The sequence below is a fragment of the Biomphalaria glabrata genome, chromosome 7 (genome assembly GCF_947242115.1).
Source record: "Biomphalaria glabrata chromosome 7, xgBioGlab47.1, whole genome shotgun sequence".
Lineage (NCBI taxonomy): Eukaryota > Metazoa > Mollusca > Gastropoda > Planorbidae > Biomphalaria > Biomphalaria glabrata.
In genome coordinates this window covers 32,984,089-33,002,700 of record NC_074717.1, presented here as the reverse complement: position 1 = coordinate 33,002,700, position 18,612 = coordinate 32,984,089, and the positions used below count along the sequence as shown (strand labels likewise).

Here is an 18,612-nt window from a genome sequence, read left to right as displayed (position 1 = left end):
CTGTTTTGTAACATAGACATGTAAAGTGCTGAGTTTTGTAACATAAATATGTAAAGTGAAGAGTTTTGTAACATAGACAAGCCCATGTCAAGTGCACATACTTTGATAAACCTAGTCCAAGACTGTCTGGGCAAGATACACAATTTTATCCCCAAACGCGTGAAGAAAATCTTGTGATTCAGATCAGACATTTGTTTTACCTTTTACAGTTTTGTCTCAAGACGTACTCGGTCACGGAGAGCAAGAGAACAGAGATTCCTTTGCAAAATATTTAATTTTGAAATAACCTCTAAGCAAAGACGCGTTATAAATATGTTTATGTAGATTAGCGAACAATTATGTAAATCGACCACATGCGGACAATGGTTATGCCTGCGCTGAGTCTGGCAAAATATGTAGGTCGCAGCTGGGGCTGCGTAGGCACGGGAAATATGGCATTCCTCATTAATCTTCAGACTCGAAGACAAGCCTTAATATTTACATCAGCTAACAGTGTTACAAAAATAATACATAATACATACAAAATAAACAAAAAAAAAAGCTTTAGATCCTATTACATAGACAAAACAGAAGCCCACCAGTTGATTGCACACTTTTAGATTGGAATTGAATTTAAAAAGACAGACAAAAAAAGAGATCAATATAAAAACAATGAAACAAACTTTGGATCCTACGAACATTTGTTATGACTATTCTAATTATTAGCTAGCATCGAGCTAGTAACGCGAATGTCGTGGGGTTCGATCTACATACCGACAATTTGTTTTATTTTGTTTACTCGATGAAAAATAAAAGATGAATGTTTAGTTTAGGGACATTTAGTTTATGACTTGAACAGTTTAGTTTAGTGACATTTAGTTTATGACTTGAACAGTTAATTAAGTCTATGACTTGAACAGTTTAGTTTAGTGACATTTAGTTTATTACTTGAACAGTTAAGTTTATGACTTGAACAGTTTAGTTAAGTCTATGACTTGAACAGTTTAGTTTATGACTTGAACAGTTTAGTCTATGACTTGAACAGTTTAGTCTATGACTTGAACAGTTTAGTCTATGACTTGAACAGTTTAGTCTATAACTTGAACACAAAGTAGGAATCAATCACTAGTTTGTAGAACTTACTTGCTTGTAATGAAAGACAAGTTTAACGCTCTTTCAACAATCAAGTTCGATAACAGAGAAAGGAAGAAGAGAATGATGTATAAAGACATGTGGTGGTAATGTCAAGAAACTAAAAGAGAAACGTTACAAAAAATGGATAAAAAGACCATTGGGAAGATATTTTAAAAACTTAACGAGAACAAAAAGATGTGGAGACAAGTTGAGTGTTGCCAACAAAATCCCAGCAATTACTTTGTGGTACAAGCGAAAGAACTTAGCCATTGGATTCTACTGGAACACAAATTATACTACAGAATGAATCATTAGAATTTAGTATTCTCTACACCGGAGACACCTAAAAGAATTCTATTTATAGATTGGCTCCATATATCTATATATATAACTCCAATAATAGAAACAGTTTGAGTTATGGGATTGGGAAAAACAAAAGGGGAGGGAGGGGGGTAAATACAAAACTGAATATAAAATATTATAGAAAATTAGTTCATTGGATCTCCACAAAAAGAAACTATGAAGTGAGTCGTTCAATAACTAGGTTGAAACATGAAATGTGTTGGACATTTTGATCTTCTCTTTTGAAGTCATGTCTGTCATCTATCAGATAACGTCCAACCAGCGTAATGACAAGACGATTTATCGATAACATGTCTAAGATTTAGTTTGAAAAATTAGACTAAAAACATAATGTAGAAAAGCAATTTAAACTTTCTCATTGGTTGAAAATCTGTTAATACAAAGTTATCACCGGAAAGTGAAATAAATATAAAAAAACAACGAACATAAACTGATTAAGACAAAGCTTTTATTTTTAGCTTTTGAAAGAGCGTTAACCTTTTCAGAATTTAAAAAAAAAATGAACTAAATATTTCCAGCAAACATTTTTTTAAAAATCGCCTGACTTGTAAACCTTTACTGGCGGACTTCCTGGCAGACGTGGGCAGCAGACTAGAAACCACTTTGTTTTCAAGGGCCCAGGTTTTCAAGATCAACCTGTCAAACTTCATGACCTCTCTTCATGTGGTCAGACTGGGCTGGAAAGGAACGGAACAAAAGCGTTGCCACTCAAGTTTAAAAACATGACGTTGAGGTAGGACGATTCCAAATCAAAATTAGTTCCCAGAAAACATAACAGCCTTGTTCATTGAAGCACTAAGTCTCTCTGTTGATAGTCTTGTATCATGTCTCAGAAAACATAACAGCCTTGTTCATTGAAGCACTAAGTCACTCTGTTGATAGTCTTGTATCATGTCTCAGAAAACATAACAGCCTTGTTCATTGAAGCACTAAGTCACTCTGTTGATAGTCTTGTACCATGTGTCAGAAAACATAACAGCGTGGTTCATTTAAGCACTAAGTCACTCTGTTGATAATCCTTTATCATGTCTCAGAAAACATAACAGCGTGGTTCATTGAAGCACTAAGTCACTCTGTTGATAGTCTTGTACCATGTGTCAGAAAACAACAGCGTGGTTCATTGAAGCACTAAGTCACTCTGTTGATAGTCTTGTATCATGTCTCAGAAAACATAACAGCGTTGTTCATTGAAGCACTAAGTCAATCTGTTGATAGTCTTGTACCATGTCTCAGAAAACATAACAGCGTGGTTCATTGAAGCACTAAGTCACTCTGTTGATAGTCTTGTATCATGTCTCAGAAAACATAACAGCCTTGTTCATTGAAGCACTAAGTCATTCTGTTGCTAGTCTTGTATCATGTCTCAGAAAACATAACAGCGTGGTTCATTGAAGCACTAAGTCACTCTGTTGATAGTCTTGTATCATGTCTCAGAAAACAGTCAAGGGTAAGTCTTAAAGTCCGATGAAATCAGTTGAAGATAAACTCGTAAGTATTTTAAATTTGAGGCGCAGTTGCTGAGTGGTAAAGCGCTTGGGGGTCCCGGGTTCGAATTCTGGAGAAGACTGGGATTTTTAATTGCAGGATCTTTGGGCGCCTCTGAGTGGCTCTGAGTCCACCCAGCTCAAATGGGTACTTGACACTAGTTGGGGAAAAGTAAAGGTAATTGGTAATTGTGTTTGCCACATGACACCCTCGTTAACCGTTGGCCACAGAAACAGATGACCTTTACATCATTTGCCCTATAGACAGCATAGCTTGAAAGGGGGACAACTATTTCAAATTAGAAAGACAAAGGCGAAAATGAAAAGAAAAAAAAAAGATTCCTTTCATTGTGTGTGTGTGCACAGTGCACAAAGTTAAATGTATAACCCCAACTAATATTTTTTTCTTTTAAAGAATTTAATCATTGATGAGTTCTTGGTTTTGCTGACAATAATAAAAAGTGAAATGTGCAGCATGCGCGTGTCTTGTGAGAGATTCTACTTCTTAGTGACAGGTGTGAAGAATTTCTTGAACTTACCACATATCTGGTGAAGACACCTCTGACCACAGGTGTGACATGAGAGCTGGTCATCACATACTCCAGGGGGAACTCCCCAAGCTGTTGGTGATACAAGAAAGAGATTGAGTCGTACGTGTATTAGTCTCGCGGTGGGCAAATAAAATTCGAGGCGGCCGTCATTCCACTGAGAGCACGTAAAGACATTTCCGACTGCTAGGCTAGAACACAAATCTCATTCAAAGGTAGAAGTAAAGCAAACAATTGGGGCTCAAATATCCTTCATGGAAAAGATGGGCCTAAGATAAATTCAAGTCTAATTGCTAGGTCTTCTTAAAGGGCTTAGAGAATTAGAGATGCTAGGTCTTCTTAAAGGGCTTAGAGAATTAGAGATGCTAGGTCTTCTTAATGGGCTTAGAGAATTAGAGATGCTAGGTCTTCTTAAAGGGCTTAGAGAATTAGAGATGCTAGGTCTTCTTAAAGGGCTTAGAGAATTAGAGATGCTAGGTCTTCTTAAAGGGCTTAGAGAATTCGAGATTGGTTAGAGAATTCGAGATTGGTTAAGTTATTATGTACGTTTCTTTCAAGTGGACATATAAGTCACCCTCACCCTGATGCTGTGAAGAGTCCAACATAAAATGTCCTATCTCTCACAGTCTTGATGTCTCAACACCTAACCCTCTCCCGATATGACAAATCTCACAACAGACACTATTTGGAGTCGCAACCCGTAAACTTGTAACCACTTCTTTAAAGGAGTATAATCCATTGAACACTTCCCAGAAAGTGTACCGGAACTAACCTTAACCTTATACATAGTTCTTTCACAGGGAGAAAAATTGCTTTGTTTTCATTTACCTTATTGGCAATGTAAATGTCAGCGTTACAGCGAAGAAATGCTTCAACAATATCACTGTCGGGATTTCCCGCTTTCATGTAGCACATCAATGGAGTGTTCCCGTCCTGAAACAACACGGCACAGCATGAATAGAATTATCCAAGAACAAAAGCTTAGAAAATATGATCCACGGTCATAACAAAACCCAAACCTAGTTGCTTTCTATGATATCTAGTAATGAAATAGAGCCAAATGAAAATAATAAAATCTTACCTACTTAATGTTTAGATAACATAATAAACTAAACATTCCTCTGTTATTGTTCATACAACTAATAAGTGGGTAAATACAGCACGGGATTCTTTCCCTTACTTTTTTCTTTTTCATAAGATTGAGAAAACAAAAATGTAACCTCTCTTGGTATTGAACCCACATCATTCGTGTTATTAGCAGAACACTCTGCTAACCGACCATAAAACAAAGAATCCAATATAAAGAAATAGATCTAGATCTACTAAGAACATCTAAATCAATATTTATTTTTTACTTCATTTCGCTTAGCGTGAGCTAATTTTTGTTGGTTTAATTAATTTAATAAATTAGGAAGTGATCTTTCTGGAATCAAACAAACTGTGGAATCAAGCATCAAGAGTTGATGTGGGAAAGAGGTTAATAAAAAGTTGTCAAAATAAAATTAATATTTTTCTTACTTTCGACTATATGACCAAAGTGTTAGTGGAAATTGGAAAAAAAAAACAAAAAAAATCAAGAAAAAAAAATACTTTAAAAAACATAGCTTACATTAAGTGTAATTGTTACAATTTGTTTGACTGACCTAAACATAAATCTGTGCAGTTGAAATATTTTTACCAATTGCATTTTGTTTAGCTTTAAGCTTTCTCAATTCCCATGAACCTATGACATGTCTGGTCCAGTTGTGAAAGGGGGAGGGAAGAAGGGGGGGTATCTTGGTGAATGTTTACTTCAGCGTTGTTTAAATGCATTAAAAATGTTCACTCAAGGCTCAAGGTATAAGTACGATTTCTTTCCCTTGTTCAAGATATCAAGCAAAATAATTAATAAACAATAGTTAATTAACTAATTGGATTTATTGAAAATTGATTCTTGTGTTGTCAGATAAAGTTAAAGAAATAATTGTGCAAAATTTCAGCTTGATCCGAGATTAGGTGTTGGAGAAATAACGTGTACAAACTTTTTACCAGACAGACGTAGTGAGTTGATATAGGCTTTGTAACACGCAAGACCTAATCTAAAATAATTTCTTAAATCTACTTTAATTAATTTCGATAATATTATTATTATTGTTGTTATTGTTATCAAGCTATACCAAAATATCGAAGTCCGAAAACTCATGGCTTTTGATCAAAGTTAACTTGGGGTGGAATAACGATCCATTAGTGATGGCTGATTCTTAAAGAACTTGGCTTGCCGAAACGAGGGGTGACAAGTTCGAATTCCTGTGAAGACATTGATCATGTTTGCCGAATGAAGGACAAGCGCATCCCGAAAGTCAACCTTTGTGAGCAACTCGCGACTGGCTCAAGAAAAACTGGTCGCACCCACCATAGTTATGTGGCTGTAATCAAACTGGACCTCAAAGCAGTAACTATGGATACTGACTGCTGGTAAGACATAGCCCTAGCCTGCACTATGTGGAGAGAGATGGTGACCAAGAAAGTTATGGACAGCGAAAAAAACATTGGCCTAAGCTCTGGAAGAAAAGCGTGCCAAACGAAAAATGGCCGGCTCCTCTGTCTCCAAAGCGAAAGCCACATTAACCTGCGATATATATATATGTGAACGGGAGTGTCTCTCCAAAATAGGGCTCCAGTCACATGAAAAAGTGTTCTACGAGATGAATCATAATCGTTACGACTGAAGGAGGCCAATATTATTATTATTATTTTTGAGATGCTTGCTGTACACGTACAGAAACCTTCTACCAGGTACGTCCACAAAAGAGATTGAGCGCATTGAGCTCTCTATAGAATGGATGACACAAAAGTCATTCAACATTTTCAAAAGTGAGGCAACCGTCACTTCCGTTTAGATCTTGGCTGTTTAGTCATCTTCTCCCACATTTCCCAGACTCCGCCCTCCCCCCGCTAGCGCCCCTTCTCTATTCTAAAGCTTTTCTCCCGCCAGAAATATAGATCTAGTAGCACTTGAGAAAGTGTTCATGCCCCCCCCCTTTTTTTTTCTATGTGACGTCATTTCTCACGAAGAAGTGGAAAAGAAATGAAGCAATGTAAAACGTCAATGACGTCATTTTTACGCCACGCGTTTCAAAAGTATGCAACATCCGGGTTACATTCAAGTTATATGGTTTTCAGAGAGTCTGTCTTATTTGATCATGAATAGGAACGCGTATCACAGTATACAGATTCACCAAAGAAAGTGATATTATGCCGGCAGACTTCATTGTATAGCACACTAGTTGAAGACCTGGTTTAGCTGATGCTTTTCGCCTGTTTAATAAGTTAGACCAATATTGTTTTAAACCAGGCAATTTTTAGTCCACCTTGTCTGTTACAGTAGTGAAAATAATCTTAAGCGAGTTTTTAAGACACTATAAAATTTTCTTAAAAAAAAACTCAAACGTTGACTTATATAAGACAGAAAATAATGTCTTGTGTCGTTCCCATTCTGTTCCTGTTTAACGTTCTTCTCTCATTTGTATCTAACCTAAAACATGTCGTCATTTCCTGTCTAACCCTAACAACTTTTGGTTCCAAGACTACTGCGTACAATAAAAACTATTCTCTAATTCTACACGCTGTATAATAGTCCAATTCTATACTTTATGTTACACTAATGTTTGTAAAATGCTTTACATGTTTCGGATGTTCCTTCAGAGTTGAAAATAATTTACTTCCTAGTCCAAACCTCCCGCAGGACGACGGGGGATGGGAGCGATAGGATTTCAACCCGAGACCATCGACAAATCCACACGACAGTCCAGCGCACAAATCGTACGACTAGGCAGCCATCCTCCAATTACAAAATAAGACTGATAGAACTCAATTTAGTCTCAGGGTAGCACAACACTATTTAAACATTGTTTTATTCAACAATGTTTCGTGAAAATAGTGCGATCATTATTGTACAAATAGAAAGTGTATTCTCTATTAGTTTCCTGTTTCTATATACTGGCAGTAAGCCTGTCTACATTTCTGCTATCAATTACTTTGCTACAGTATTCTCTGGATTTTTTCTGGAAAAAAACAACAACTTGGGATGATAGTACTTATTTTTTTAATTAATTAGGGGTAAATATTTGAATGGTATAATTTTCTAGTACACAAATTTGTCAATTAATTAAAGTTAACATCTCTATGACTTGATTATGTTGACTACTCACTACTGACTTGGAAAAACAAGGAATAGTTCAACGATTACTGAAACTCTGTACATTAACCAAGGTAAGACATCGAATAAAAATCTATCGGCCAAGTTTCTTTGAATAAGTTGCCAAGTTCTTGGTCTCTAGCGACTTGGCGGCACTGTCCGTTTGGCTAGTCTGCACTTCACTTTAGAACAACACACACAGAACTGGACAGCTAAAAGTAGATCTAGAGCAACAGACTTCATAACTTGGGGTCAGCGTGCCCTGGGGGAAGACTGGCCAGTAAAGGAAGGGGGGGGGGACACTCTAAAATACAAGCATCAAGGGCAGATAAAGCTGCTAAGATGAAACTAAGAAGAAACTAAGAAATTGATTTGTCTGTGAGAAATGATACAAGAGAAAACTTAAAAATGAGAAATGTATTTGAAGTTGAGACGAAACAAAACATTACGAAACAATGAGATCAGGAAATAAACTGAACATTCTCACGACTAGCGCTTTGAATTGGAATGACTTTCTTGAATGTCCAAAACATACAGCAATTCGTCTGTAATCTACAAGATAAGATAAGTTAAACTTTCGTAGAGTATACGTTTAACAAATTTAGTCAGACAAAAGGCCCATGAAATATCTATTGTATGGCCAGAGTTTTCCTTCTCCTAGGTGGGTAGCCAGCCAAGGGTAACGACCCCTCCTACCCGAATCTTACTTGTTTAGGCGCCAGTTACTCGCCTTTGCCCCTTCACCTGTTGGTGATAACAGTTCCGCCGGACCCAATATCTGAGCCACCATGTGAGGGACAGGGGTTGGACTGGTTGCCAGAGCTCATTTAAGACGCATGCCATTGGAGGCATTTTATAGGTGGCGCAGTGCTATTTTCACGACCTGTTAAGTCTATAACAATCTTACGAAACCTACTAAGACAATCTTGAGCTAGATTACTGGACATGCTCAACCAACGAATATTAAATAGACAACCAAGTGTTATTTTACAGACGGTTTAAATCAACTTACTGTACGGGAAAAAAATATTGAGATTTTTCTTTCAATATAATTTTTGTTTAAATTTTTAAAAAAAGCCAATGATGCATGCGTGTGTAAACCAGTAACAAAGTTACGTCACTCCAGTCACAGTGATGTAACAAAATCATAGCAGACTCCTCAACTTCTTATCATATTCATCAACAGAATTATTTCCAGACGTTTCTGAGATCCACAAGGGAAATTATGAAAAGCGGGACAGGGCGCGGGAGACAGAGAGGTGTTTCCAAGGGTGAGGATCCGCAGCCTAGTTATTACACGGGGTAATTGAATGAAGCATTGGCGAGAAGCAGGGTGGCGGTGTCTGGGCGCCTCGTATGGGAGAACTGTATTCATCGTTAGACTGGTTATGTCGCAAATAGTTATGTTGGAGCTGACGCAATCACACGATATATCAGACAGTAAGAAAAGGTCTCAGTGAGAGGCTAAGCTAAAGTGAAGCTGTTTCGGGTAAATTTAAGTTTAGATGTCAGGATGGCGCTAATGACAGAATATCTAAAAACAAAACGATGTATCATTATAATGTAGACAATGTCAAACTAGAGAGAAATGAGCATGTATATCGGAAGTCGACTTAAAGTAAGTGTCACGTAATAGTAGGTGTCACGTTATTGGGGAATGCCACGTTTTAGTGTATATCACGGTCACGTTAAAGTAGGTGTCACGTTACAGTATGTGTTTGGTCAGTCACATAGTGTACGCGTCAATGTCTCAAGGGACGTGTAAACAGGAAGTTGACTCACACATTGGTTTCACGAGCATTGAAGTTTTTAATAGAAGATTGGAGAACGAAAGGGAGTTAATTAGAACTGAAAAGTTTTTACTTTATTTCCTGTTCAAGATGTTTCTATTGGAAAACCTCTTAAAAAGTGGAGACTTATATCAGGGTCCTTTAGCCAATTAATTTCGAACTTCAGGTTAAATATTTGTGTGAATCTAATGCTGAAATAAGGTAATATTGTGCGTTTATGTTTTGTGTTCAATCCTTTCAAGATTTCTACTTGGAGAATCAAATGTGATTTAATTCGTACATAGGTTTGTTTGTTAGTTCTTTACCTAGACAAATATCTCCCACATAACTTTGGACATTGGGTCATCAGATTTGATATTTGAGAATTAGAAGACGTAATAACTACTAGATACTATCGTATCAGTTAAGTTACGGCAACTGTCACGCTATTAGAAGTGACACATTAAAGTTGACATCACGTGGGAGTCAATGTGACTTGTAGCACCAAACTGCTGGTAGACAACTAAACCAGCTGTAGGCGTATTGTGGTTGAACTTGTAGCACCAAACAGCTGGTAGACAACTAAACCGCTGTAGGCGTATTGTGGTTGAACTTGTAGCACCAAACTGCTGGTAGACAACTAAACCGCTGTAGGCGTATTGTGGTTGAACTTGTAGCACCAAACTGCTGGTAGACAACTAACACCGCTGTAGGCGTATTGTGGTTGAACTTGTAGCACCAAACTGCTGGTAGACAACTAAACCTCTGTAGGCGTATTGTGGTTGAACTTGTAGCACCAAACTGCTGGTAGACAACTAAACCAGCTGTAGGCGTATTGTGGTTGAACTTGTAGCACCAAACAGCTGGTAGACAACTAAACCAGCTGTAGGCGTATTGTGGTTGAACTTGTAGCACCAAACTGCTGGTAGACAACTAAACCAGCTGTAGGCGTATTGTGGTTGAACTTGTAGCACCAAACTGCTGGTAGACAACTAAACCAGCTGTAGGCGTATTGTGGTTGAACTTGTAGCACCAAACTGCTGGTAGACAACTAAACCAGCTGTAGGCGTATTGTGGTTGAACTTGTAGCACCAAACTGCTGGTAGACAACTAAACCAGCTGTAGGCGTATTGTGGTTGAACTTGTAGCACCAACCGCTGGTAGACAACTAAACCAGCTGTAGGCGTATTGTGGTTGAACTTGTAGCACCAACCGCTGGTAGACAACTAAACCAGCTGTAGGCGTATTGTGGTTGAACTTGTAGCACCAACCGCTGGTAGACAACTAAACCAGCTGTAGGCGTATTGTGGTTGAACTTGTAGCACCAACCGCTGGTAGACAACTAAACCAGCTGTAGGCGTATTGTGGTTGAACTTGTAGCACCAACCGCTGGTAGACAACTAAACCAGCTGTAGGCGTATTGTGGTTGAACTTGTAGCACCAAACTGCTGGTAGACAACTAAACCAGCTGTAGGCGTATTGTGGTTGAACTTGTAGCACCAACCGCTGGTAGACAACTAAACCAGCTGTAGGCGTATTGTGGTTGAACTTGTAGCACCAACCGCTGGTAGACAACTAAACCAGCTGTAGGCGTATTGTGGTTGAACTTGTAGCACCAACCGCTGGTAGACAACTAAACCAGCTGTAGGCGTATTGTGGTTGAACTTGTAGCACCAAACTGCTGGTAGACAACTAAACCAGCTGTAGGCGTATTGTGGTTGAACTTGTAGCACCAAAGTGCTGGTAGACAACTAAACCAGCTGTAGGCGTATTGTGGTTGAACTTGTAGCACCAACCGCTGGTAGACAACTAAACCAGCTGTAGGCGTATTGTGGTTGAACTTGTAGCACCAAACTGCTGGTAGACAACTAAACCAGCTGTAGGCGTATTGTGGTTGAACTTGTAGCACCAACCGCTGGTAGACAACTAAACCAGCTGTAGGCGTATTGTGGTTGAACTTGTAGCACCAACCGCTGGTAGACAACTAAACCAGCTGTAGGCGTATTGTGGTTGAACTTGTAGCACCAACCGCTGGTAGACAACTAAACCAGCTGTAGGCGTATTGTGGTTGAACTTGTAGCACCAAACTGCTGGTAGACAACTAAACCAGCTGTAGGCGTATTGTGGTTGAACTTGTAGCACCAAAGTGCTGGTAGACAACTAAACCAGCTGTAGGCGTATTGTGGTTGAACTTGTAGCACCAACCGCTGGTAGACAACTAAACCAGCTGTAGGCGTATTGTGGTTGAACTTGTAGCACCAAACTGCTGGTAGACAACTAAACCAGCTGTAGGCGTATTGTGGTTGAACTTGTAGCACCAACCGCTGGTAGACAACTAAACCAGCTGTAGGCGTATTGTGGTTGAACTTGTAGCACCAAACTGCTGGTAGACAACTAAACCAGCTGTAGGCGTATTGTGGTTGAACTTGTAGCACCAAACTGCTGGTAGACAACTAAACCAGCTGTAGGCGTATTGTGGTTGAACTTGTAGCACCAAACTGCTGGTAGACAACTAAACCAGCTGTAGGCGTATTGTGGTTGAACTTGTACAACTTGAAATAACTTCTTTGGTGAACCAAACTAAATAGAACTCTGTGGTGATTGTGTTTGTAGATAGTATTGTTAACAGCACATAATAGAATCTTGGGTGTAAGAGTTAAGAAATTCTTTGTTTATTTATTATTATTTCATTGGTCGATTAGTTAAAGTGGAGTGACGGCCCTTGAGATATCGTCATTGTTGACGGAAGCCGGAATTTTGTGATTAAGGGGTTACTGGATAGTGAAATTTATTTTTTTTATTTTTGCTTTAACTTAATAACTATTGTTATATTATATCATATGACAACTCAAAAATAAAAAATATATATTGAATGTTGTCTAATGTTTCCGGGTTGCCATGGTAACAGCAGCCATCTTGAAAATAAACAAAAATTAGTTCATATAGGAAAATTCTAAAATTTTTCAAAATAGATACATTTCAAAGCTAAAAATACTTACACCTTAAAGTATAAAGGTGGCTGGAAGAAGCTAGCTAGATGTTATACATTTTCCCTTAGTATTTTGCATTTTATGATTTTTTAAAAAAGGGTGATTTTTTTCCTGTAAAATGCATCCACATTTTTTTTCCCAAAAGATCATATATTAAAAACTAGCTGATTCTCTGTATTATTTATCTCTGAATATGAGTACCAAATTTGACACATTTATCTCTATTAGTTCTAGAGATTTTAGAAATATGTTACAGGGGGGGTCACAATAAATGCATTCACTCAAAAACAGTGAATTTGTATTATAAAAAATAAGGAAAATAGTGTTCACCACGCATCATTAAAATGCTTTTTTTCAATAAAAAATGCTATTTTTTAGAAAATTTTTGGTGCCAGTTTATAAAATACATGTTCACCTATTTAATTACACCAAAATTGAAAAATCAATTTTTTTACCCAAAATCGGATCCAGTAACCCCTTAATAGTAGAAGTACAGTATAAGGCAGTTTTCATAGTTTGTTGTATATTTAATAGTTCCACATTTGTTGGCGTTATCTACAGTTATAGTTATTCCAATGGCTTTATTAAATATATATTCTGTTCTTAATACATCCATGGTGTTTTTTTGAAGTGTTGAATCACATCCGTTATGTGTCCATGCCAGAGTCATTGGCCAGGAGTTCACAATAACTTTGATTCCAATATAGACAAATTCAACTTGAGATCAAATAAAATAAATGTAGTAAGACTTTAAAATAATATAATTGATGTTTCGAACAAAATCTGTCTCACTACAAAAACACTTCCGGCAATCTAAAATAGTCTGCTGTACCTGAGACCGCTGTGTCGCTTATCTTGCATCATTCACAACCAATCTCTAAAGTCTTCCCACGGTCGCCATAGAAACACAAACTCACACACTCCATAACAAGGCGTCAGGAAAAAAACCCGTAAGGCTTCAATGATTCTTTCCTTTTGCATATCAAACAAAAGAGTTCCAAGCCAAGGGATATTATTTTGATCCCCCTTTAAATTATTCCTAATAAGCAATGACACAAAGAGTCATCTTCAAAGAACTTGTTCGTTGACTGTGACCTAGTCTTTCTATGCAGTTGACTGTGACCTAGTCTTTCTATCCAGTTGACTGTGACCTAGTCTTTCTATCCAGTGGACTGTGACCTAGTCTTTCTATCCAGTTGACTGTGACCTAGTCTTTCTATCCAGTTGACTGTGACCTAGTCTTTGTAGCCAGTTGACTGAGACCTAGTCTTTCTATCCAGTTGACTGAGACCTAGTCTTTCTATCCAGTTGACTGTGACCAAGTCTTTTTATCCATTAATCACTTCATTTGGGGAACTAAAAAAATAGTGTTAAATAAAAAATAAAAGTTTATGCCATGACATTCCGAATCAATGTCTCTCAGTACAGCTTTCCGATTCAATCAATGATTGGGTCTGCACATTTCAGTGTTTGATTAAAATTGCATTGATCTCGCATGCAGGCAAATATTAATTCGTCTCTCTTAGAAACTGCCCAGACAGTGTTCAACTTAGATGTGCCAAACCATAATGGAGTGTTTATGCTGATTCATTCTAACCCTAACACCATTGAATACACAAACAAACTAACTAAATACTAACCAATTACCTATTAATATCAATTAAAGAGAGATAATATGTGTTGAACAATCTATTTATCAAACGAATTTTCTTTTCTGCTAGCAAGCTAGTAGCACTAGACCAGAACATTGAAATAAGGCCTTTGAGTAACTAACTGGACGTGTGTTATATCAATGACAGAGAAATGTTTCAATCACGGAAATTACAATTATATTTGAGGCTAATATTTTGTCGTTTTATGAAAGCGATTGAGGGTAAACCTGAACCAGTCAGTGTCTCTTTAATTCTTGCTCTAGAGGACAAATGACTTTTAATGTAAGCTGGAGAGGTAAAGTTGGACCACTTGGTGTTCATTTATATGATAGCCTAGAAGCCAAGCTGAAAGATTCGTTGTTCATCTGCTATAAAAACCTATTGCATTAATGCAAATGTCCCTATCAGATACCAGGTCACGGTTGACTAGGTTAATTTAGTTCATCGATTTATAGAGACTTCGGAAATTAGAACAAGCAAAGCATAAAAACAAATCCTTTTTTTTAAATCTTATCTAATGGAAAGAACTCTACACTTACAACTATATCTCTCAATAATGTAAAAGTTATTTCCCCTATACGATATGAAAAAAAAATTACCAATACTTAATTGACTAATTGGTTACTTTTTAATTGAAGCATTTTTTTTCTTAGGTACAATGAATAATTGTTTAGGGTTTCAACTTAAGCCGCATCTATGAATAATGAAGAATTAATTTCCCTTGTTGGTATCAAATAAGATTATTAACTTCCAGTAATTAATTGACAAATTGTTGTTTTTTTAATTGACTCATGTCTTGACGACACCAAATTTATGAAACGTTTCAACTGGATCCGAGAATGGGTGTGAAACGTGTACAAGCTTTTTGTTAGACAGACAGACAAACAGACAGACAGACAGATAAGCTTTGTGATAATAAAAAGTCTAATCAAAGTTAGAACCTAGCCTATGCTCTATAGCCGGGGTCGGCAACCTGCGGCTCGCGAGCCACATGCGGCTCTTTGGATGTGAAGATGCGGCTCTTTCGTTCCATACGCAAATATTATTTATTTTATCGAAATTTTTTTTTTCAAAAAGTTCTGAATCGTTTAACAAGGATCAGGCACTGATTCTATCTTCAGCCACTTGTACTCGCTTTTCACCACACCCCTCCCCCATTACACGCGTAGTCACTGTAATCAGTCCGTCGGAAGCTCTGATGCTTCTATGTACACTTTAATTCGATTTTGGCTGTGACGTATAGTTTATTGTTTCAGGTAAATGAGTAAGAAGCGAATTATCTTCTCAAAGTTTGAAGCAATCTACAAGTAATGCTGATCTGGCAAACCTTGGGGTACCAGTACGTACCACCAGAAATTGCACAAAAAGGCAAACCATTTACATATGGTATGTCAAAGATTGCTTTATATGTGCATCTGGAAAACATTTTTATGATTTCGAAAAAAAAACCTTGTAAAAAAAAAATCAAAGCTAAAACAGTATAAGATAGAATAGCTAAAATGTCTTTAAATGTAACATATTTGTAGGTGGAAGATATTCAATATTCTTCTGTCTTGTCACTTGCTATAGTTGAATTGGCAATCTAAAAGACACGGATAAGTTGACCCTTTTGTCATGTATGTCTTCCCAAGTTCCAAAAGAAGAATTTGAATTGCTACCGCTCTGGAGACAAACTAGTGGGGATGATAGAGCGTATGCCGAGCAAAAATACATTGAAGACATTAAAATCGTTTAAATAGCAACTGATTGAGCCAGACAGGAAAAAATAAAGGAGCAACTACGATTCTTCGAAGCAAAATAAATTGCGAAATTCTTACGTTTCACTGAATAATACCAAACGATTCTGGCCAAAATAGTTGAGGTCATAAGTTCGGTAATCAAGATTGTTAACAGCATCTTGTCAAAAGCAGCACTTAACCATCGTCAGTTTAAAGAATTCTTAAGCGAAATGGAAACTCCGTATTATGATCTCCTTCACAATAAAGTGTGATGGCTTTCCAAAGGTAAGGTGTTGAAACGTTTTGGTTTGTGCTTGAATGAATTAAATACATTCCTAAATAAAAAAGATATTTATCACCCTGAATTAGAGAACAGCAAAAGGTTGCAACAATTTTAACTTTACATAACAGCGAAATTAAATGAGCTGAATGTTAAACCACAAGGAAATGGAAACGCAGCCGATGTTAGGGTAGAAGATTAGGCTTCTTTTGAACAAAAAATTATTGCAGAAGAGCCGTAAGTTACTTTTTTATTAAATGTCTAAAGAAATAAAAATATCGCGATAAGATCAGTGCAACTGTCGACACGAATTACTTCAGCACAGTTACAAAAAATAAATAATTCAAAGATGAATTTGTTGACAGTTTTCTATGACAGTTATAAAGAATTACAAACTAACAAAATCATTCAAGCATTACTAGTAAATCAACACATATAGTAACGAAATCCACATTGATCCATTTGAAATTGATACTGGATTTCTAGAAATGCCATTGATTGAAAGTAAAACTTTGTGGATTTGAAATTTTAAAGAGTTGAAAAGCAAGTTGGAAGAGTTGAAAGTCCAGAAAGGCATGTACGTAACGCAACAAGTGGACATCTTTTAAAAAAATGCCGCGAGTTGATTCGGCGCAAGGAATAATCTTCCAGTTTGCAACATTGAGGTGAAGATGTTGGCATTTCGAGTGTTATATTCGGATCTACATATTCGTCCGAGCAAGCGTTCTCTTGCATGATAGTATTAAAAAGTAAGAAGTCAACAAAGAAATGAAAATTTAGAGTCGTGTTTGAAACTAAAAAACAAGTTATGAGTCAAATGTATACACAATTTCTAAAACCAAAGCCATCGCTCCCATTCAATTTGTTTGCCTAATTGCTTGCTATTGATGTACAAGTTAGTGTTGCAAATAAATGTTCTATTTGCTACCAACATAAACAAAACAATTATCTAATAATGCCATATATATATATTATCTACTTTTGCTGTGAAAACACTACTTATACATGAATAAATAAATATTTTGTCTTATAGTACTGTGAGTACGACGTAGGAAAAACAAAACGTTGTGGCTCTTTAAAATTTAAAAATTTTGTAAATTGTAATTTTTGGCTCTTCTGACTCAAAAGGTTGCCGACCCCTGCTCTATAGCCTCCTTCACTCGCGAAGACTTTACAGGTCATCACATAGACATGAGATAACTCCATGAGCTATAGTCGGGACGATGTCGCCACACGGCTCTCCGGCTCCGGGTGTTTCCTTAGAGTTGACTCCCGTCCAAGTTTAGGTATGGTATAGCAGATGGGTAGACAACCAGAGCTAACGAGCCCCTCCTGCTCGAAGTCAGGGTCTGTTGTCATTTCTTGCAACACTAGAGCAACACAAGCGAAGCCTAACTGACGACTTACAAACATAAATATTTGGAATAAAACTGAAGAACTAGTAATTCAGTGTATGAAAAGAAGTAAAAGTTATAAATGATTTGTTATGGAAATGTCATTCGGTGCGAAGTTTGTTCGAAACATGGATCCAGATTGTCTAACAAAAATAACAAAGTCATTATGTGTGAAGCTAGCCTTAAATTGACAGCGACAATGACTGTCTAGAATGTGATAGTCCGAGTCAAAGCCACAAGTCATTCAGTGGTCACCGTTCATTCACTAGTTTATTTTCCCATTCCTTGATTTATTCCTAGCCCCAGGAGGCCAAGTACGTTCTTTCAAAGACAACTCTGTATTGATCCAAACTCTCCCAGTTGTTTCCCTTTGTTTATGACTTCCAGGGGCAGATTCGAGATTTTTTTTTTCAATTCTTTATTTCATTATTGTTTGATATGTGGAATACATCAGCAACCGTTATTATCGGACTTCCACGGACACACTCTCTCCTCCCATCTCATGTCTCTGGCCTTGATTTATTCGGTCAAGCCGTCATGGAGGCCGTCAAATTCAATCGTTTGTGTGTGAGAGAGTATGTGAGATTGTTTGTTATTTTTGTGGGTATGTGTGGGTAGATCTGTATTGCCTTTAAAACGAGATAGATCATCATCGTTAAGCTGTTTCTAGAGTTTCGATAACTCGTCGTGAATTACTTGTTTTTATTCACATTGAATTACTTGTTCTTTTTAACACAGTTTTAAGAGAGAGAGTATTCACATAGAAACAAGCTAAATATAACAAATCTTTTTTTTTTTTTTACAAAAACAAAGCTTGTCTAAAGGGAAGAACTCAGCCCTAAAAACTATAGCTATCAATAATGTATAAGTTATTTCCCTTACTCAATATCAAACAAAATAATTAATTACCAATAATTAATTGACTAAATTTTTTATTGATTCATGTTTTCTTAGGTACAATAAATAGCGTTTACAATTATATAAGGGGACTAAACCCAACAAATTTAGACATATCTGTGAATACTGCAGGATTACTTTGTTGGTATCAAACAAAATAATTAATGACCAGTAATTAATTGACTGATTGGTTACTTTTTTATTTACTCATGTCTTGTCTATGCTAA

At 37.0% G+C, this 18,612-nt stretch overlaps 1 protein-coding gene across 2 annotated transcripts in view; it reads right to left on the bottom strand.

The window, feature by feature from the left end:
- The window catches only part of LOC106069288 (uncharacterized), a 161,328-nt gene that overhangs the window by 21,664 nt on the left and 121,052 nt on the right, over positions 1 to 18,612 (bottom strand). For both annotated transcript variants that reach the window (XM_056035424.1, XM_056035423.1), the window contains exons 4-5: positions 4,337 to 4,441; positions 3,500 to 3,580 (exon numbers count right to left, since the gene is read on the bottom strand). In XM_056035424.1, the coding sequence (XP_055891399.1) occupies positions 3,500 to 3,580; positions 4,337 to 4,441 (186 nt within the window). The remainder of the gene's footprint in view (positions 1 to 3,499; positions 3,581 to 4,336; positions 4,442 to 18,612) is intronic.